The 17,619-nt window shown below is 45.9% G+C and overlaps 1 protein-coding gene across 3 annotated transcripts in view; it reads right to left on the bottom strand.

Moving 5' to 3' along the window:
* ANO10 (anoctamin 10) overlaps positions 1 to 17,619 on the bottom strand; it is a 1,555,753-nt gene that overhangs the window by 1,320,565 nt on the left and 217,569 nt on the right. For all 3 annotated transcript variants that reach the window (XM_069648836.1, XM_069648835.1, XM_069648837.1), the window contains exon 3: positions 7,767 to 7,958. In XM_069648836.1, the coding sequence (XP_069504937.1) occupies positions 7,767 to 7,958 (192 nt within the window). The remainder of the gene's footprint in view (positions 1 to 7,766; positions 7,959 to 17,619) is intronic.

Below are 17,619 nucleotides of genomic sequence, written 5' to 3'. Positions count from 1 at the left end.
ATGTTGATGTTGCAGTTTAGTTTGGATACCCAGTCAAGGGTCCTTCCTTTGATATGCGTTGGTGAGAGGACTTTTTTGCGTAAGACCGTGGTCATTTAGTAAGGCAGCAATAGATTCAGCATGTTTCTTGTCAGTATCATTAAAGCCTAAATTGAAATCTTCCAGCAGTAGTGTTTGGGAGTGATCTTTGGTGTTGTCGGCTAGAAGACTGGTTAGGCCGGCATCGAAGGTGCCTAGAGGCCCAGGGGGTCTATATATCAAATGGATAGTTAGAGTACGGTTGTTGGGGAGGGGCAATTTGGCGGTTAGTACTTCACAGGATGTAAAGGGAGTTGAGGTGGCAAGTCTAGTAGGGTGGGTTGTTTTGAAGAAGATGGCTAGGCCACCACCTCTGGCATTCGGCCGGTCCACTCTAATGATTTGGTAGTTGTCAGGAACTGCTAACATGAGAGTTGGTCCTGCGGCCTCATGTAGCCAAGTCTCAGTTATGGCCAGTAAATCGAGATTGTCATTATTTAAGATGTCTGCAATTTCAGTAGCATGGGCTACCACTGATCTAGAGTTTATGAGGGACCCTGTTAGCATTAGGGTACTGTCAGGGTTGGCAGTAAGCAAGGTTTTGTGAGAGAGGGTATCTCGGGAAGTGTGATTTTTAGGGGGAGTTTTGTCCGTGGTATTAGTAGTTTGCGTTAGTGTGGAGAAGGGGTTCTTAGACCGGGTAGTCGTTCGATTATTGACGTTGTTAGGGAAGTTTCTATAAGATTCATAGATAGGAGACAATCTAGACCTAAGTCTCAGATTTCTATCCTTAGGAGGGTTTGTTATGATGGCAGTGGCCATAATGGTTATGATGGCACAGGTAAGTAGTGCCGTCTGGGCTAGTTTAGTCAAGTAGGCAGATGTCATTGTCAAACTATGCTGAGGACACACTTACATCTAAGTGTTGACTCAGTGTAGATGAAGGGGGGCGGGACGTCTGTGCTATACCTAGCCTATGTTGTAGTTAGAACACATCTAGGCTAGTCAATGCAAAAGACTCATAAGCTAAATGCAATTATGTGCGCAAGGCACATCTAGGCTAGTCAAAGGAAACACACGTAGGCTAAATGCAATTGTGGGCGCAGGGCACATCTAGGCTAGTCAATGCAAAACACGCATAAGCTAAATGCAGTTGTAGGCGCAGGGCACATCTAGGCTAGTCAATGCAAAACACACATAGGCTAAATGCAATTGTGGGCGCAAGGCACATCTAGGCTAGTCAATGCAAAACACACATAGGCTAAATGCAATTGTAGGCGCAGGGCACATCTAGGCTAGTCAGTGCAGAACACGCATAGGCTAAATGCAATTGTAGGCGCAGGGCACGCATAGGCTAAATGCAATTGTAGGCACAGGGCACATCTAGGCTAGTCAGTGCAGAACACACATAGGCTAAATGCAATTGTGGGCGCAGGGCACATCTAGGCTGGTCAATGTAGCCTAGTAACAGTAATAGATTAAGATGCATGTAATTATTTGAAGCAATGAAGGTAAGTCTAAATATGGCGGGCACAGTGAAGGCTATGTGTACATATGACTGGTGAAGCAGTGATGGTTCAGCTAAGTGCTACAGACCCATATAAGGGCTGATCATACAACAATAGTAAGGGCTGTTTTTACTTTCATCAGTCTAAGGTCAATAGTTAATAGTTAGGCAGTAATTCAGTGGATGCAGCATGTAGGATACATGTGTCTATTCATCACCTCGCAAAAGTGGGGGTTCATGTAAAAGCACTATGCAGGCACATGATATATTACAGTCACAAATGGGAGCATGGTGAGCAGCAGGACTTGGTGCAGAGAAGTCCTTGGCTTCGGCAGCTGCTGGTGGGAGTAGATTGGGAGGGTGTACTGGGCACGGAGCACAAGTTAAATGCAGAAACGTTCAGAAATTTTTAAAGACAGTCACAAAATGCCAGCCACTAGGCTTTAATTTTACCTTCAATTCGCATTGGGTGCTGGGGTAAGCCACACAGGGATTCTGGCAGAAGCAGAAGGCTGGTGACAGGCTGAGGACAGGAGGCAGCCTTGTTTCCTGTGCCTTGGTGAGGTGGGCCTACTTAATGCCTGCCGGCGCCTGATAGGCCAAGAAGTAGCACCAGTAGCCTATCTGGAGCCAGGCAGCTGGGCTTAGGCAGGGGTAGGTGGAAGTGCTAGTCAGCCAGTTCTCGGACCGCCATCTTGGAATAGGCACTTCCCGTGGTGCTCAATGGTGGATTCAGAGAACAGGGGGCAAAAAACGATTTTGGCAACGTTTTTGCATTTAAAATAAAAACGGATGTACAACATGCACGCACTTCGGAATTTAGAGGTGCTCAGATGAATTTTCGAGCGCCTGTGCAAAGTAGCTGCAGAATGGCAATCTGCTTATCAGAAATGCTCTGGAGGGGGGCTCTTTCTTCCTAGCCTGAACACTGCTCCTGCAGTGCCCATATGGAGCTCCTGCTCCACTGTAGGTCGTAGGTCTGTGAGGTCTCAGGCTGAGGACAGGAGGCAGCCTTGTTTCCTGTGACTTGGTGAGGTGGGCCGGCGGAGGTTGTGCCAACACAGCTGACTTTCTATAAAACAAATGTGTGTGAGGAGGAAGACACTCCAGCCAGGTAAGAGTGTTATACAAGCATTTCTTCAAGCATCTAATAAAAGGTCCTGCTCCAGGTTGTCTACCACTCCTCTCCTTTTCCAACCGTCCACTCTACAACCCTTATTAGCACCCTGAAAGGGAGAGCCATCCAATAAGGTGGCTAGGAATGTGGGCTTCAATCAGCGACGAAAGTCTGCGTTCCAGGCCGCCTGATGGCCACTTTCCCCCGCTGCCATCACCCCCCACCCCACCCGCCATCGCTTTTTTTTGTCCCCCTCCCTTTCCACCCCTACACTTACCTTATTTCTGCGGCAACGGCACTCGCCACCACATCCGCTCCTTCCTCATTGCTCATGAAGGCTGCCATGGAACCGGAAAAGGGGCTCCATCAGGAGCCCGCCTTCCCTTTCCATTTCAGCCATCTTGGCAAAGTGATTTCCTTCGTTCACCGGGACGCATGCGGCATCCCGTTGAACGAAGGAAAATACTTTTTTACCCCAGGTTACCGCTCTGGCAACCCGGGGTGCTAACAGCCTTAATCCCACTTCGCTCGGGCCAATAACTTGGGCTGCCGAGCTGTTACACCCCGTTCAAGTCCTTGGATATAATATAATTCAGCCAACAGTTTTTTTTTTATAAAAGACGCAAACGTTTACACACTGCAGTCAAGCACCCCCTTTACAGTATCTTTGGTGCTGTCCTTGGATGACATGTAGAATGGGGGCCTGTCATCTGATGATATATAGGGCCTGGCCCCACGTCTTCTTGCTTCTGGCCCAGTCCACCATGCAGGTACAGTGTCTCACCGTGCATGACCGGCCCTGCCCAAGTCAGGGTTCACCATAATCGTCGCCATGGCCCGCAGCCTTTATCCATCTTTAAGGTGGCCCCATTAGCAAGGAGGTCCACCCATGCGCACCGCTGCACCCGCAGCCTTTTTAAAATTCTTATGGGCGGCATTGCTGGTGTGGGATCCTCCCACGTTTCCTCCGGGTGCCATCTTTGCTTCAGGTCGCATCCCCTGTGAGGTGGGGACACAGCCATGCGCCCGCTGCCTGCTCTTCTTCCTGTCCCGCCCCTCTGCAATGCGTCACCGAGACACAGTTGGGGGCAACCCGGATGAATTTTTCGCTTCCTGGTCTCTACGCTCTTCACCTCCCGAGCCACCGCTTAGATTGTGTGGCCCGGGAGGGCTTTCAGGAAGGGTCCCCTCGTGCCGTGGGCACGGCCGGGCTGCCTTGTTCAGACTGCCCCCCTCATGCGGGCTGGACTGAGTGGCTCATTTTGAGCCTAGGCAGCCCCACGCATGCTGCCCGGGTTCTTAGATATTCATTGGCCAGTCCGATCTGGCCCCTGGACGGGCAAACACCCATCACGGCCCTGTAGGCGGCTGAGCTGCCCCTGCCAAAAAGGTTGTCCCCACAATTTACTCTATGGGGGCTCCCCACACGTCTCCTGGTGCAAGGATGCCTGGGTGGAGGTCACTTGGGGTAGAAACCCACCCAACAGGTTATTTTCTTTTGTTGTCCACCTCTGGTTTCCTTTTCTTTCTCCTTCCTATTTTTTCTTCTCACCTCCTGTCAACTGTCTCTTTTAACTGCTTTTCTTTTTCAAATCCCCTTTGAATTCCTTTCTCTCCTCGAAAGGGGATTTCTGTTTCTTTGTTCTTCCCTTTTCTTTTTCTCAACATTCCATCCAGCCCCATGGTGATCTGGATGGATTAGTCCAAAACAGAAACACGTAAAACACGCTCACACTTCATGTAATAAAACCTTTTATTGCAACCTGGTGTCTGTGTTGGTCTTTCAAGGTTTTGTCCCTTAGGGGACAAGCATGTAGCACTTTTTGGGCTATGGGCTAGATTTAGATTTGTCAGTAAGGTTAGTAAAAATAACTTTATGTTTGGGACACCAGGAACTAACCATCTGCCCCCTGTTACATCCCCACATTAACAAAAAAACACAAAACAATTTTGCCACCCGGGGAAGGACCTCAGTTGGCTGGGACAGCGGGCATAGAATGTCTATTTATCGCCCGCTGTCAAGCCACCCGGTTGGCTGAGCAGCCTTCCTCGGGTGCGAATATGAATTCAAATGCATAACATGATTGACAAGAGTGATTTGGGCCCTGATCAATGAACATTATGCATGAGGCTGTGTAAGGAACTCATGGTGATACCAGTAAAGACAGACACAGTATTCGCAGTTCAAGGTTGTTTCTTAAACTGTAAATGCAGGGTGGAAGAACGCCTAGCCTAAACCCAAATCTAAGATGGGAGCAAGCTTCGACCATCAAATGAAAAATAAGGCAGTCATTGTGGCGTCTTGTCAAAGTAAAAGGCCTATACAAAAAAAACTATTGGCAAATCCTTACAACTAATTACAGAAAGAGTGTGAGATAGGGTTTTCAATAAAGAAAAGAATTGTTCACAAATAATAAGTCAGGATGTGATTGCCAGGGGTATTCCTTCCCCACGTTTTGAGCACGGGTCAAGGTGGATCTACTGAGCACAGCACGCACTCAAGCTTTCCCAGCACAAGCCGACAGTTCTGTACCAGCTATCGGGTTCTTCGATGGTTAAGTCTCTTTTCAATAGACGTCTCTTGCCTTCGAGGGCCTGATGTATTCAACAAAACAAACAAACAAAAAGTTCCCTTTTAAATGGACTTTGGGTGAAGACTTTGCACCCCTGGATCTCCCTCTTTCGGGCTCAGATCCCTAGGCTTCCCTCCATCGGGCTCAGGCCTTTCCTTCGGGATCTCCCTCTGCCGGGCTTGGATCCAAATACAAAGAGGGACAATCCAGTTCCCCATGTCATACAATATTCCTTGCATTCACGAATCTTAATGGCTTTTTAAACAGTTCTTCAGGCTTTGCCCCTTTTTTGTCGGCCTTCCTCTGCCGGGTTCACTCTTGCCTACTTTTGCAAAACAGTTCACTGAGGACATCCCTCGGTCAGGTTCAAACTTGTCAACATACTCAGTCTTACGATTCCTTCTGCAGAGGTTTCATAGGCCTTGGTCGGAAAGGGCAAAGTCGCTTCTCTCCTCATCACTCTCTCGGTAAACGCTGTCTTTCTCCTGCTCTTGAACTGCCGCACTGAGTTAGCTCTCACGTTGTGCTGTCTACCTTGCTCGTCCTGTGCTATCCTGCTCCACCTTTTATCCCTGTGAGGAAGGGAAAGGGCTGCCAAGTGCTATTGATCCTAGTCAATTGTCTGACTTTGCCTGACCCTTGTATTGGGACATGTCAGGTAAACATCTGTGGTGTTCGTCCATTGTCTTTCGTGTTGAGCGAAAGTGTTTGTGTCGGAAAAGGGGGCGGGGTAGTGTTTTGGAATGTCCTACGTGGTATAATGGGGAAAAGGTGTTGAAAAAAGGGGGATACTGCATCCCACCCGTCGGTGTCCCACTCCCTCTCCCTAAGGACCCCCATCCAGACGATCCTCCTTCACTGGTCCATCCCCAGGAAATAGATCCAATAGCGATGGCGGTCTCCTGACCACCTGGATGACAGATACCCAGGGACTAGTTAGGGAGACACCTTCAGGTTTCTCACAGCTCTTCCACAGACGTTACAGAGTACTATGATCTCAGGAGCTCCCCCTACCCTTGATATGTCTGTCTCTACTTTCATGCCATGGTTATATGGTTGTACGTGTTGGTGATTTATGGAGAAATCTGGTTCTCTGTAGGCTCAGAGATTTACACATTGTTATAAAGGCACCTCGGTACCCCCATCATACTTTACAAGTCTATTCAAAGTCATCAAGGAGTTATGCGAACTACTCCTAGAGCAACATGCCAAAGGTTAACTTCCTTTAAAACACAGAATTCCAAGGTGACGTACACTATCCATTTACAATTGGTAGTGGGTATTTGATTCCCTATAATACATGGCGGTACCGTCAACCCCATTAATAAATGTTTTATACTTACTCCAATGCAAAAGAGCTTTCAGTTGCTGATACATGTAATCAACATAGAATCTGTTCAGGTGAAAAAAACACTAATATGCATCCTGCAACGTGTTGCAAAAAATTTTTAAGCAGTTTAATACATTGCATTTCAAAGGAGTTTTCTGTTTTAAAATAAGTGATAACATGCAGGTAGATTCTTGTTCCCCTATGTTTAACTCCAGCAGTGAACAAAATAAACATACTGGCATAAACAGTTCCTTGCCAATTGATGGCTGTAAATGTCACAGAAGCAATTATGGAAGAAAGAAATTTGAAAAGGCAGGCATGGCTTTCATTATGTCCTTGAGTAAAATCTGGAATTCTGCTCTGTGCTTGCTCAAACAGCAGGCATGTAATGCCACAACTCATCTGTACATATTAATACCATTGATGCAATTTCCATATAATAGGCGAATAGTGATGTCACTACTGTGGTGTTAAGCCCCCATTCCAAGGGCTGGAATCGTGAGGCCCGTTAACGAGGGCTCCCAGCAATTACACCCCCCTTCCAACCCTTGGAACGGGGGCTTAACGCCATTAGCACCCCGGATTACCAACTCGGGGCGCTAAAATAAAAGTATATTCAGTCATAGGGCGCGATGCGTGACGCATCCCATTCGATGACTAAAAATACTGTACTAAGATGGCTGCCACGGAAGGGGAAAAAAGGGGCTCCATACGAAGCCCCTCCTTCCCTTTCCATGGTGGCCAGAGAAGCGAAGTTGGGAAGCTACCACGGGTGGACTGAGCCGCTGCAACAAACAGGTAAGCGGGGCTGGGGAGGGGGGTTGGAAATGGTAACAAAAATAAATAAATAAGGGGACAGAGGATGGGGAAAGATGTGGCCTTGGAACCTACCCCAAGGCGGCTTGAAACGTGTGCTGTGATTGTAGGTTTCTTCCTGCTTTTCTAGCCACCTGATTGGCTGGTTCCCCCCATGCCGGGTGCTAACAAAGTATACTATATGGCATAAAGAACACAGCACTATATGTTTTAAGGATATGGCAAGTCAGCAAGGAGTTCCATGACTAAGAGGATCAAGATCAAAGGCTGATTTCCTTATACCATCACAGAACTCTGAACTCAAAATTATTTATAGGGATAGCAATGACAACTCCAAAAGAAATGTGGCATATTTTTCAGGAAATGCAGAACATGTATGTATACCGCCGTGCAAGGTGTTTTTACCTGCAAAGTGTTTGAATTCGTTTCTCCTAGTGTACGTGAAGGCTCTCATGGTGTTGTCGTGGCACTCTTTCACAAATCCCCCAGCTTCTGCTCCCAGCAGCAAACGCCTTGGAGAGGCTCCCACTAGATAAATGTTGGAGTTTTCACCACCTTTTTCTCCTTGAGGTAGGGGTTTCACCAACAGCTGGGCACCTTATGAGACAAATAAATAATTAAGGAACTTGGGTCAGCTAACAGAGAGACTTACACCACAAAACCAAGAGATACAACTAATGGGATACAGCAGACTTAAGCACAACATTTGACATTGAATCAGTTGGCAATTTAATGCAAGAAGTGGTCACAATTGATTGGCCTGGGCAGTGTATACCATAGTATAGATCAAGAATGTGTTATTCAAGCACTGACTACTGCATTCAGAGTCCTACATCCGGACTTCCTCTATGTTTCAGAGATATCGAACTCCAGTCCTCAAAGGTCAAACGCACTTGCAGGTTGCCAGTATATCCACAAAATAAAAATGTGTGTTGGATAATTCTAAATGGGAAGTATTCACATAGCAAGTGGTTAGTCTGAACACCTGGTGCGATTAGATCCTGGAGGACCTGAGCAAAATACATCAGAATCTAAACAAACGGTTTGTCGAGTACCAGACATTTTTAAGCCCACCACTAAAATCCAGAAACTCTACCCATGTAGTTTCTCTTAGTTACATTTCTTTACTCTTTATATTCTGCAGGAAAGTAAACATTTATTTCCAAAACTGGGAATCATGGGTGGGTCGTTTTTAGGGCGAGGGTGCTTTGGGTTAGAAATACAACAGTCAATAGGTGACGAGCTTAGATTTGCTGATGTCTTAATCTTTTTTCTCCAATGTATAGATCATCGGGAGAGAGAGTTGGCATACAAGAGTCAACCCAGAGAGTGTTGAAATCCCTGATACTGAAGTTAGAAACTCCATAAGTGATAAATAATCTTTTAATGGATTGTTTTATGATTCCTCCAGATATTAAGATGATGAAGATCTCTGAAACAGAGGAGTGTTTTCTGGAAACGATTTACTCAATTTCATGAAGTTGCACAAGATTCAGCAGGAAAGGGAGTCATGTTAAAGTACCCCTTTATACCTGTGAAACACCATACAGGATTACATGGCAGAAAAAAAGCCTTCTGTCTACACATTCTGCTTTTCTGGTTGCAGTTAAGGTGTTCAGCAACCTTCATTATCAATAGTTTCGCAGGATAGGATGCCACGGTTTCAGAAGGATTGATAACCTAAAATAACACATAAACCCTCCTTTTCCTGCTCTGCCCCATGCATGTGCTGACACAAGGTGGAAAAGGGGCATGGTATAGAGATAAGATCTCAGTTGTCCTCACCTCCTCCCTCTATCTTGTGTGAGCATCTCATTTTATGCCTGCATGCGATTCCCACACAGGCATAAAACAAATTGATTCCTACAGAACGCGGGTTGGTTTTGCCCCTGGTTAAAACCCCAAGCAAAGACTCTCACAGAAATCCAGAAGTAAACTATGCCTGCAAAGCGTACTTGCAAGTGGCGTTTACTTTTCACCGAGATGGAGAGGACAATGAAGAGTAAGAGCGAGCTTACCTCGCTTTTGCTCTTTCCCTTTTCACCTTGGATTGTTTTAAAATTGCATGTAGGGAACCCACATTACAAAAGTGCTAATGTAGGTGGTCCACTGCATGCAAATTACATTTAGTACAAAATGAGGCTGGTAATGTAAACACCAAAGGGGAGTGTGAGAACTGGGAAAATAGGCAAAATGCCTTGCCAAAACTTGTGAAACCTAAAAAGATACCCAGATCAATAGGATTGCTTGCTCAAGGTAATTGGGAGGAATTACCCCCTCACCGTCTTGGTTTTATGCTTTTGACTACATCATTTGTTGTGGCAGAAAATAGAAATTTGTTACCAAATGGATGGGAGAGAACCTTCGCAGAAACAACCACATGGTGGCCAGAGGCTATCGCACAGGCCTGCCTCCATACCATGACTAGTGTGGTAAGTCAGAATCAGGAGACAGACACACTAGCATATTTGGGAGGATTATTTATTGCTTCAAGCTTTCAAATCCTGAACTTTCCCTGATGTGCGGATCCCTATCCTAGAAAAAGTAGAAGTCTAAAGAGTGCTCGTCAGGATATCCTTCAAAGCAGACTATGTTGGCTGTCCAGAAAACCTACTCTAGTGTGGATTCTGTCTTTAGCACTTTGACCTTCGGAACATTTTAAAATAAACACAAGAAAGTTCCCTCCCCAACCAAAGAATGCTGACTGATTTCTGACCCCCTTGCCATCTTTCCTAGTTCTTGAGCCTTTTCAGAGTTCCAGTCACTAATACAAGTCTCGCATTTCCTTCTATCCCTCTTCAGTAGGTGACTCCCTTAGATTTACTGATGTCTTAATCCTTCTTCTCAAATACATATATCATCGGGGAGACAGTCCACCCAGAGAGTGATAAAATCCTTGATACTGAAGTTAGAGACTTCATAAGTGATAAGCAATCTTTCAATTGATTTTTATATGATTCCTCCAGATATTGAGATGATGAAGCATCATAGTCTTTGATTAGTCTCTTCCATGTTACAATTTATCAGAAGGTCTGCTGTAATTTCTGGTTGGCGATCAGCCTGGGTTGTTGTCCTAACTGCCTCTCAGTGGCAGTGTTTTCCTTGGGATGTCTAACCAGAGTATACTATCTCCAGCATGGGCTACCCTTTCCGGGGGTAAAGTTTCTCAGGCCAATGTGGCCTTTGGCTTCATTAAACCCATCTTGGGATTAGGTTGCTCTCACTCTCTCTTGCAGTTTGGTTGCTCACACCCTGCACTGGTTAACGGTTTGTTTCCCCGCCCTGAGGTGTCATCGTGCTCTCCCCTCATTGTGGTCGGATATCTGGTATTTCGTCTTAGGGAATGGTTTCTGGTAACTGTCTTGGGGTATAGATGCTCTCGACACACCTTCGGGTATACTCTTTCTCACCTCGCCTTGGGGTATGCTTTCTGGTAGCCTGCCTTGGGCTATGGCTTATCGCTCTCCGCCTTGGGATATGCTCCTTCTCACAGCTTCTTGAGGTATACTGTTACTTGCCAGTCTTCGTGTAGGTTGTCTAGTACCCTGCTTTGTGGGGTGGTCTATGGTAGCCTTTCTTGGGCTTTGGCTAGCCTTCCCCATCCACGTCTCCAAGAGCCACTGTGTACCTTGGTCCTTGGTCTCCGTGGTGTTTCTCCTCAGGCAGACCGGGAGCTTCGGGGTCAGCGTTGCAGACTCCTAAGCGGCTTCACTTGTCTCGGCCACAGTGAGCATCGGGACCTTTCCCTCTTGGTCCTCTCGGTATTCGGTGGCTCTCCTGCGTCGACCCACCATCGGTCTCTCCAGATGAGACCCGCTAGGTGATCCCGGCTTCTCCTTTGGTATCTCGCCGTTCCACTGAACTACCCGCTTCCTTGAATGCCATGTCAGGCGTTGGTCTATTTCCTCAGGACACGCCATCCATGGGGAAGAACTGCTGCTTTGCAGCCGACTTGCTCTCCTTTCCTCCGCGTCAGTAGCACCTTTTTGTTCCAGCCCACCAAGGGGCATGTTTGTTCTCTGTGCTTTCCCTTGAGGCACAGACACTGTCTGAAAAAGGTCAGAAGTCCAGTCAATCACTGAATCAGTACACATTCAAATCCCATATAACCCACCACAGTCTTATCTTCTTGGGATTTGGGAGGATAACAAATATCCATAACTTGGGATGACCTGTACTCTAAGGAGGGGTCACCCTCGGTGGGATCCCACTTGGCCTGTTTCTATGGGGTGATAATATGTGTGTGCTCACCTCCCTAGTCCCAAAGGGGGTGGCTCACCCTTGGGGAGAGGGGATGAATTCATTGGATTTGTCACACTAGTGAGACCTTGTCCCTGGCAGCAGTGTCCACATGGGCAATGCCAGAGCTGGCATGTGTTGGGCCGATTGCTCAGCATTTACTAGCCTGCAAAACACATTTTGGGAAATTATCTAAATCGTCAAACAGCAAATGTGTCTAAGCAAAATGGCAGCACCCTGCTAAAACGCTTTTCTCAACAAATTATCATACAAATAACAATAAATGCTTTCATACCATTTTTTCACATTAAGTGACTCACCAAGACAGCCTACCCAAGCAGATGGTTAGGCCCGGAGGCAAAAGGCAGCTCCTGGGTCCCTGTTTCGTACTTCAGTGTAGCCACGTGACCACAGGACGCTCCCTAATGGTGGAACGACCAGGACGTCCCTGACCGGGCAGCCAATCAGGCGCTCGGGACGGCTCACAGGGGCATTCTCCATCCGCAGCTTGCCATTTTCACACGACGGAGCCCCCAACCGGCCCTCAAAACCAGTCATAGCAACTGCCAGGTAATAGACGACATCCTTAAATCTCATAGCCAGTGGTGGGTATGCAGCCATGTGACTTATAAGATGCAGTCATTGTCTTATGGTGAATGGTATAGTGCATCCAGTGTATCGACACTAGGTTATTGCAGAATGCAGCCAGGTTTGAATCCAGGTGAATGAAGAATATAGCCAGTGTACTGAATCTAGGTAATGTGTATTGTAGCTATTGCTTAATTCCAGGTGATTGTAGAATACAGCCACTGTATTAATTCCAGGTGATTGTAGAATACAGCCACTGTATTAATTCCAGGTGATTGTAGAATACAGCCACTGTATTAATTCCAGGTGAATTTAGAATGTAGCTATTGTACTGACCTTAGGTTAACACAGAATAGTCTTTGTATGGAATCTGGGTGAATGAAGAATTTCAGCCAATGTTCGAATCCATAAGAATGTAGAATGTAGCAAGATATTGAATCTAGAAGAATGCTGAAGGTAGCCTTTGCACTGAATCTAGGAGCAGGTAAAATGTACCCTCTAATCAGAGCTATGTGACTTAGAGTCTAGCCATCATTATATACCTAGATCACTGTTAGAATGTAGACAATGCATTGAACCTTTCACACTCCATGCATAGGGAAACTAGCCAAAGGCACGGCTGGAGACCCGCACGCATTGCCATCATACACCACTCAAACACACTTTGCACAACACATCTGCCATAAGAATGCAGCTACCGTTCACAACAGAAATGTGATAAGTAGATGCACACATAATGTCTCTCCCGCCCTTGCATACCCTTGCTAGACTACCTATCACAAACCATCCAAATGCCAGCTTGGCATGGGTGGTTAGCACGGACTTTGCCACCCCTCACATCATCGTATTGGCCAATATGCACACATGCATATAGTGCCTCCTCAAATTCTTCCCATACCCAGGACTGCGGTCCCCAGAGGGCGTTCAACCTACAGCCGGGGTACTGATAGCAATATGACCCTCGCGGCGGGGGCATTACTGACTCCGGTAATGCCCCGGGGCCTTCGTTGAGGCCCTCGCTTTGCTCTGGCCTATAACTATGGGCCCGGGGCATTACCTGAGTCGGTAATGCCCCCGCTGCTCGGGTCATATTGCTTAAATATAACGCTAAATGGTCATTTCTTATTCAGTATTTAGACTGTTTTAATGCTTCTACACATGGCTCATAAATGTATTGGTATTCATGACCTCATATCATCCACTTTATCCCTGTGGTCGTAACTTTATTGACAGTATATTGGTATGTTTACTTCTCCTCCTCCCATCTTACCCTTTGTTCTCTTGTCTGTCTCCCCTGTGTATGTCACCCCCTGGCAGTATTTACTTTAAACTCTCTTGTACTTATATAGCAGATTTTGTTTGTTTGTTTGTTTTTATTATTTATAATGCGCACATAACCCCAAGGGTAACAAGGCGCGAAAATAGTAAGAGGGTTGCATATTAGATAACGTCCCATGGAGTTACAATAGGGACACAGTGACAGCATAAGTAACAGATACCAATGACACTTTATCTAGGGCAGTTTACATAGTAGCAAAGAGAATAACAGGAGTACACTGAACATTAAATCTATTGGAAATCGCGCTGGCCAATTTAAATAATGATAGGCTGGCCAGGCATGAGGGAACCAGGGAGTATTATTTGTCAAGGTCCTTCATCCATTGGATAATGTTCGTCCTGAACTGAAGATAGGGGAGGTCTTTCCTTAGAGGTGGTGGTAGTGAGTTCCAGTGTATTGCTGCTTTAACAGGGAAGCTGCTCCCTCCTCTCAACGTCCGTTTGAATCTTGGGACTAGTAGTAGGTTGGTATTGACACTCCTGGAGGGGCGGTGGGAAGCCTGTCTAGAGAATCTTGTTGTAAGATATTTCGGGGCCAAGTCGTGAAGGCATTTGTGTGTCAGGGAGACAGATTTAAGGAAGATCTTGTCTTTCGTGGAGAGCCAGTTAACAGATATTCTGGTATCTGAGATGTGGGCTTTCTTGGGGATACTTAGTGCTGCTCTTGGGGTGTTATTTTGTAGGATTTGTATCTTATTTATGATGTATTTGTTACTGCCTACATAAAGGGCATTACAGTAATCCATCTTAGATAAGATCAATGCTCTAGCCAGGGTAATGCAGTTATTGGGAGTTAGGAATGGTTTGGCTGCTCGGATGAGTTTACAGGTATAGGCAGTGGCGGAGGCCATTGCATTTACCTGTTTTTTAAATGATAATGAGGAATCTAGGTAAAAATCCAGGGTTTTTACCTCGCCACAGTGATGATGTTATGGTCAATTTCAAATGATGAGTAGTTTTGCCCGAGTTTGTTAATATTGGCTGAAGTACCAAGAATGAGGAGTTCTGTTTTGTCATCATTCAGGCATAGTCCATGTGAGGCCATCCCTGCCTGGATGATGAGGTACACTCTGTTTACAAAGGCCAAATCCTTGTCATAATCCCCCGTCAACGGGATGAGGATCTGGGTATCATCAGCATAGTTTGTGTAGGTGATACCCAGACCATCGAGATCATCGAAAAGGGGCTTTGTAAAGATGTTGTACAAGGTAGGTGAGACGCAGGAGCCCTGAGGCACACCGCAGGCAATGGGCGTGGGGTCAGCAGCCGCTAATGGTGAGAAGACACGCATTGTTCTATTACTGAGGAAGGACTGAATCCAGCCTATTGCCTCTTGGGAGAAGTGTGCGGCCGACTCGAGGTGTTTGCACAGAATCTCATGATCGACTAAATCGAAAGCTGCTGAGAGGTCAAGGAGCAGCAGAAGTGCTGTTTTGCCCTGGTCTCTCAACTCGTCAATTTGTATCTTAAGGTCAACCAAAGCGATTTCTGTTCCATCTTGGGGTCTGAAACCAGATTGTTGGATTCCTAAGAGATGGTTATGTTCTAGGTATTGTTGGATTTGTAGATATGCTATTTTGTCGAGGATTTTAAGCATGAATGGTACTGTAGTAATAGGGCGGTAGTTCATAGGGATGGAAGGGTCTAGGTTTTGTTTTTTAAGGAGTGGGAGGACCCAGGACTGTTTCAGATTGTTAGGTATTGTGCCTGAGTTGAAGGATGCATTTATTAATTTAATGATGAAAGGTGAGAGTTCGCGAGCTGCATCTTTTATAAGTTATGCTGGGCATAGGTCCCCGTGGCAGTTCCATATTTTAAGAGTGAGGATGACATTCTCAACCTCTTTGATAGATACTTTGCGGAAGTTGAAGTAAGAGGTAGCGTCAAGTGGGGGGGTCGAGATAGGAGGTATCACTGTCACATTATTAATATTAGGTTTAGTTATAGTGAGAAGAGTGGCCTTTTTATGGTGGATCTTAGTTTGCAAGGTGGTGATTTTATTAGACAGGGCATTTTGCATGTTTTTACACCAGTTTTTGTCCTTGGTGCAAGAGTCTGGGGTTTGGATAGGGGATTCTATCTCCTTCAGAATTGTAAAGAGCTCTTTGGTATTGGACTTGGCTTGCGTGATTCGGAAGTTGTATGAAGTTTGTTTGGCGGAAATTATTTCTTTTTTGTAAAGGGCCGATTGCTTACTTAGGTTGCACTTATTGGTCTCTGAAGGATCAAGTCTCCATATTTTCTCACATCGACGTTTCTCAAGTCTGAGTATTTGTAGTTGTGGGGAGAACCAGGTGTTCACTTGTTTACGTGGTTTGCTTTTTCTAATCTTTAAGGGTGCTATGGCATCAAGGGATGATAGCATCACTTTGTTGTACACGTCTACCATGGTGAATGGGTCAGTGTGATCTGGGATAGAATTGAGGGTAGGTATGATCAGAGGGATGAGGTTTTCCGGAGTGATGTTTCTTTTGTTTCTAGTGGGGACTGCTGGGGCTACACTATCAGTGAGTAGCGACGGTGGGGCCACTAAGGCGAACGTAATCAAGTGGTGGTCAGACCAATGCTGAGGTAGTGTGGATAGTACAGAGATAGGGCAATTGTGCACAGCAATCCAATCAAAGGTTCTACCTTTAGTATGGGTATGGCATGTAATCTTTTGGGTGAAACCTAGTTCCTCTAGGGAGTTATTAATTAGTGTGGCATTCGAATCTAGGGGGTCATTGAGTCCTAAATTGAAATCTCCTAATACGAGTTTCTGGGAGGAACTATTCAAATTGTTAGCTAGGATATTTGTGAGATCTTCTTCGAAGAGTCCTAGAAGGCCTGGTGGGCGGTAGATAAGGTGGATAGTTACAGACTGTGAATTAGTTATAGTTAACTTGGCTGTGAGGGCTTCACAAGAGTCTGTACTATGAGGTGGAGCGAGTTTCAGTGTGAGGTATAATGGGAAGACCTCCGCCTCGAGAGGTGGTACGGTCGAGTCTGAGGAGGATATAGTCATCTGGAATGGCTAACATGATTGCTGGGCCGGCTAGGAAATCTAAGTTTTAATTTTGTAATATGTCTGCAATCTCCGTTGCGTGGGCGACCATAGAGTGTGCATTTATGAGTGCCCCTTTTATCGTTGGTTGAACTGGTGGGGGCCGTGCCTTAGGGATGGCATTAAGGGTTGTAACGGTCTCTCTGAACAGCCTACTGTTGGGTTGAAGGTGATGTCGACTAGTATTACTAAGGCCAGGAGTGGTGTTAGGCACTATTTTAGGTGGATAGTCATGCAGTCTTGCACGTAGTTTAAGGTTCCTTTGTGTTAGAGTGCAAGGTCTGGAGGTCTGCTTGGCCGAATTGTGTGCAGGTGACAATGTTAGGGTATGTTGAGGCATAGTGAGGTCTTGTAGCGTGATTATATAAAGGAGGGCTCTTAGTAGTGTTGTATAGAGTGATGGTAGGTACACGGTGTACGTGTGCGAGTATGTACGATGGACCTGAGAAGCACAGTTCTAATTTTCAGGACAGGGTGGAGAGCACAGCATACATTAAGCTAGGTGAAAGGAGTATAAGCTTCAATCTAGCAGGTGGCGAAATGAGGTGCAGTAGAGGCTAGTGGCTGAACAATCAGAAGGCTACGGTGGTAACTGGTAGCAAACTATGCCAACAATCTGTGGAACACATATGTAGTAAGCTGAGGAACTTCAATCTAGTAGGACACATTAGTTAAATAGGGCAGATTGCAGAGCTACAGAGACTGGTGACTAAGTGTTCACATAGGCTAAATTGAACAGGGTCACAAACTATGGCAACATTATCTATAAAACACATACATTGTTAGCTCATATACTTCAGTTTGGTTAATCACGTTTGTTAAAATAGGGCAGACTGCAGAGCAGCAGAGACTGGTGACTGAGTTTTCACATATACAGATCTGACAGGTAGGTATGTTATACCACGCAAGAGGCTGGTGGCTAGGCGTTTAACAAGTTAAAGTAATTTCAATATGATAGGTTGCATACAACATGAGTCTGCTGATAGGTAGATTACTCCAATTAAAGGGCCGAGGTGCACAACGGCGAGTCTAATGGCAGGAGGTGCACGC

This window comes from Ambystoma mexicanum, chromosome 2q (assembly GCF_040938575.1).
Source record: "Ambystoma mexicanum isolate Mex_15411 chromosome 2q, UKY_AmexF1_1, whole genome shotgun sequence".
NCBI classification, from domain to species: domain Eukaryota; kingdom Metazoa; phylum Chordata; class Amphibia; order Caudata; family Ambystomatidae; genus Ambystoma; species Ambystoma mexicanum.
The sequence above is the reverse complement of the archived record's forward strand: the minus strand, read 5'-3'. Positions and strand labels throughout refer to the sequence as shown.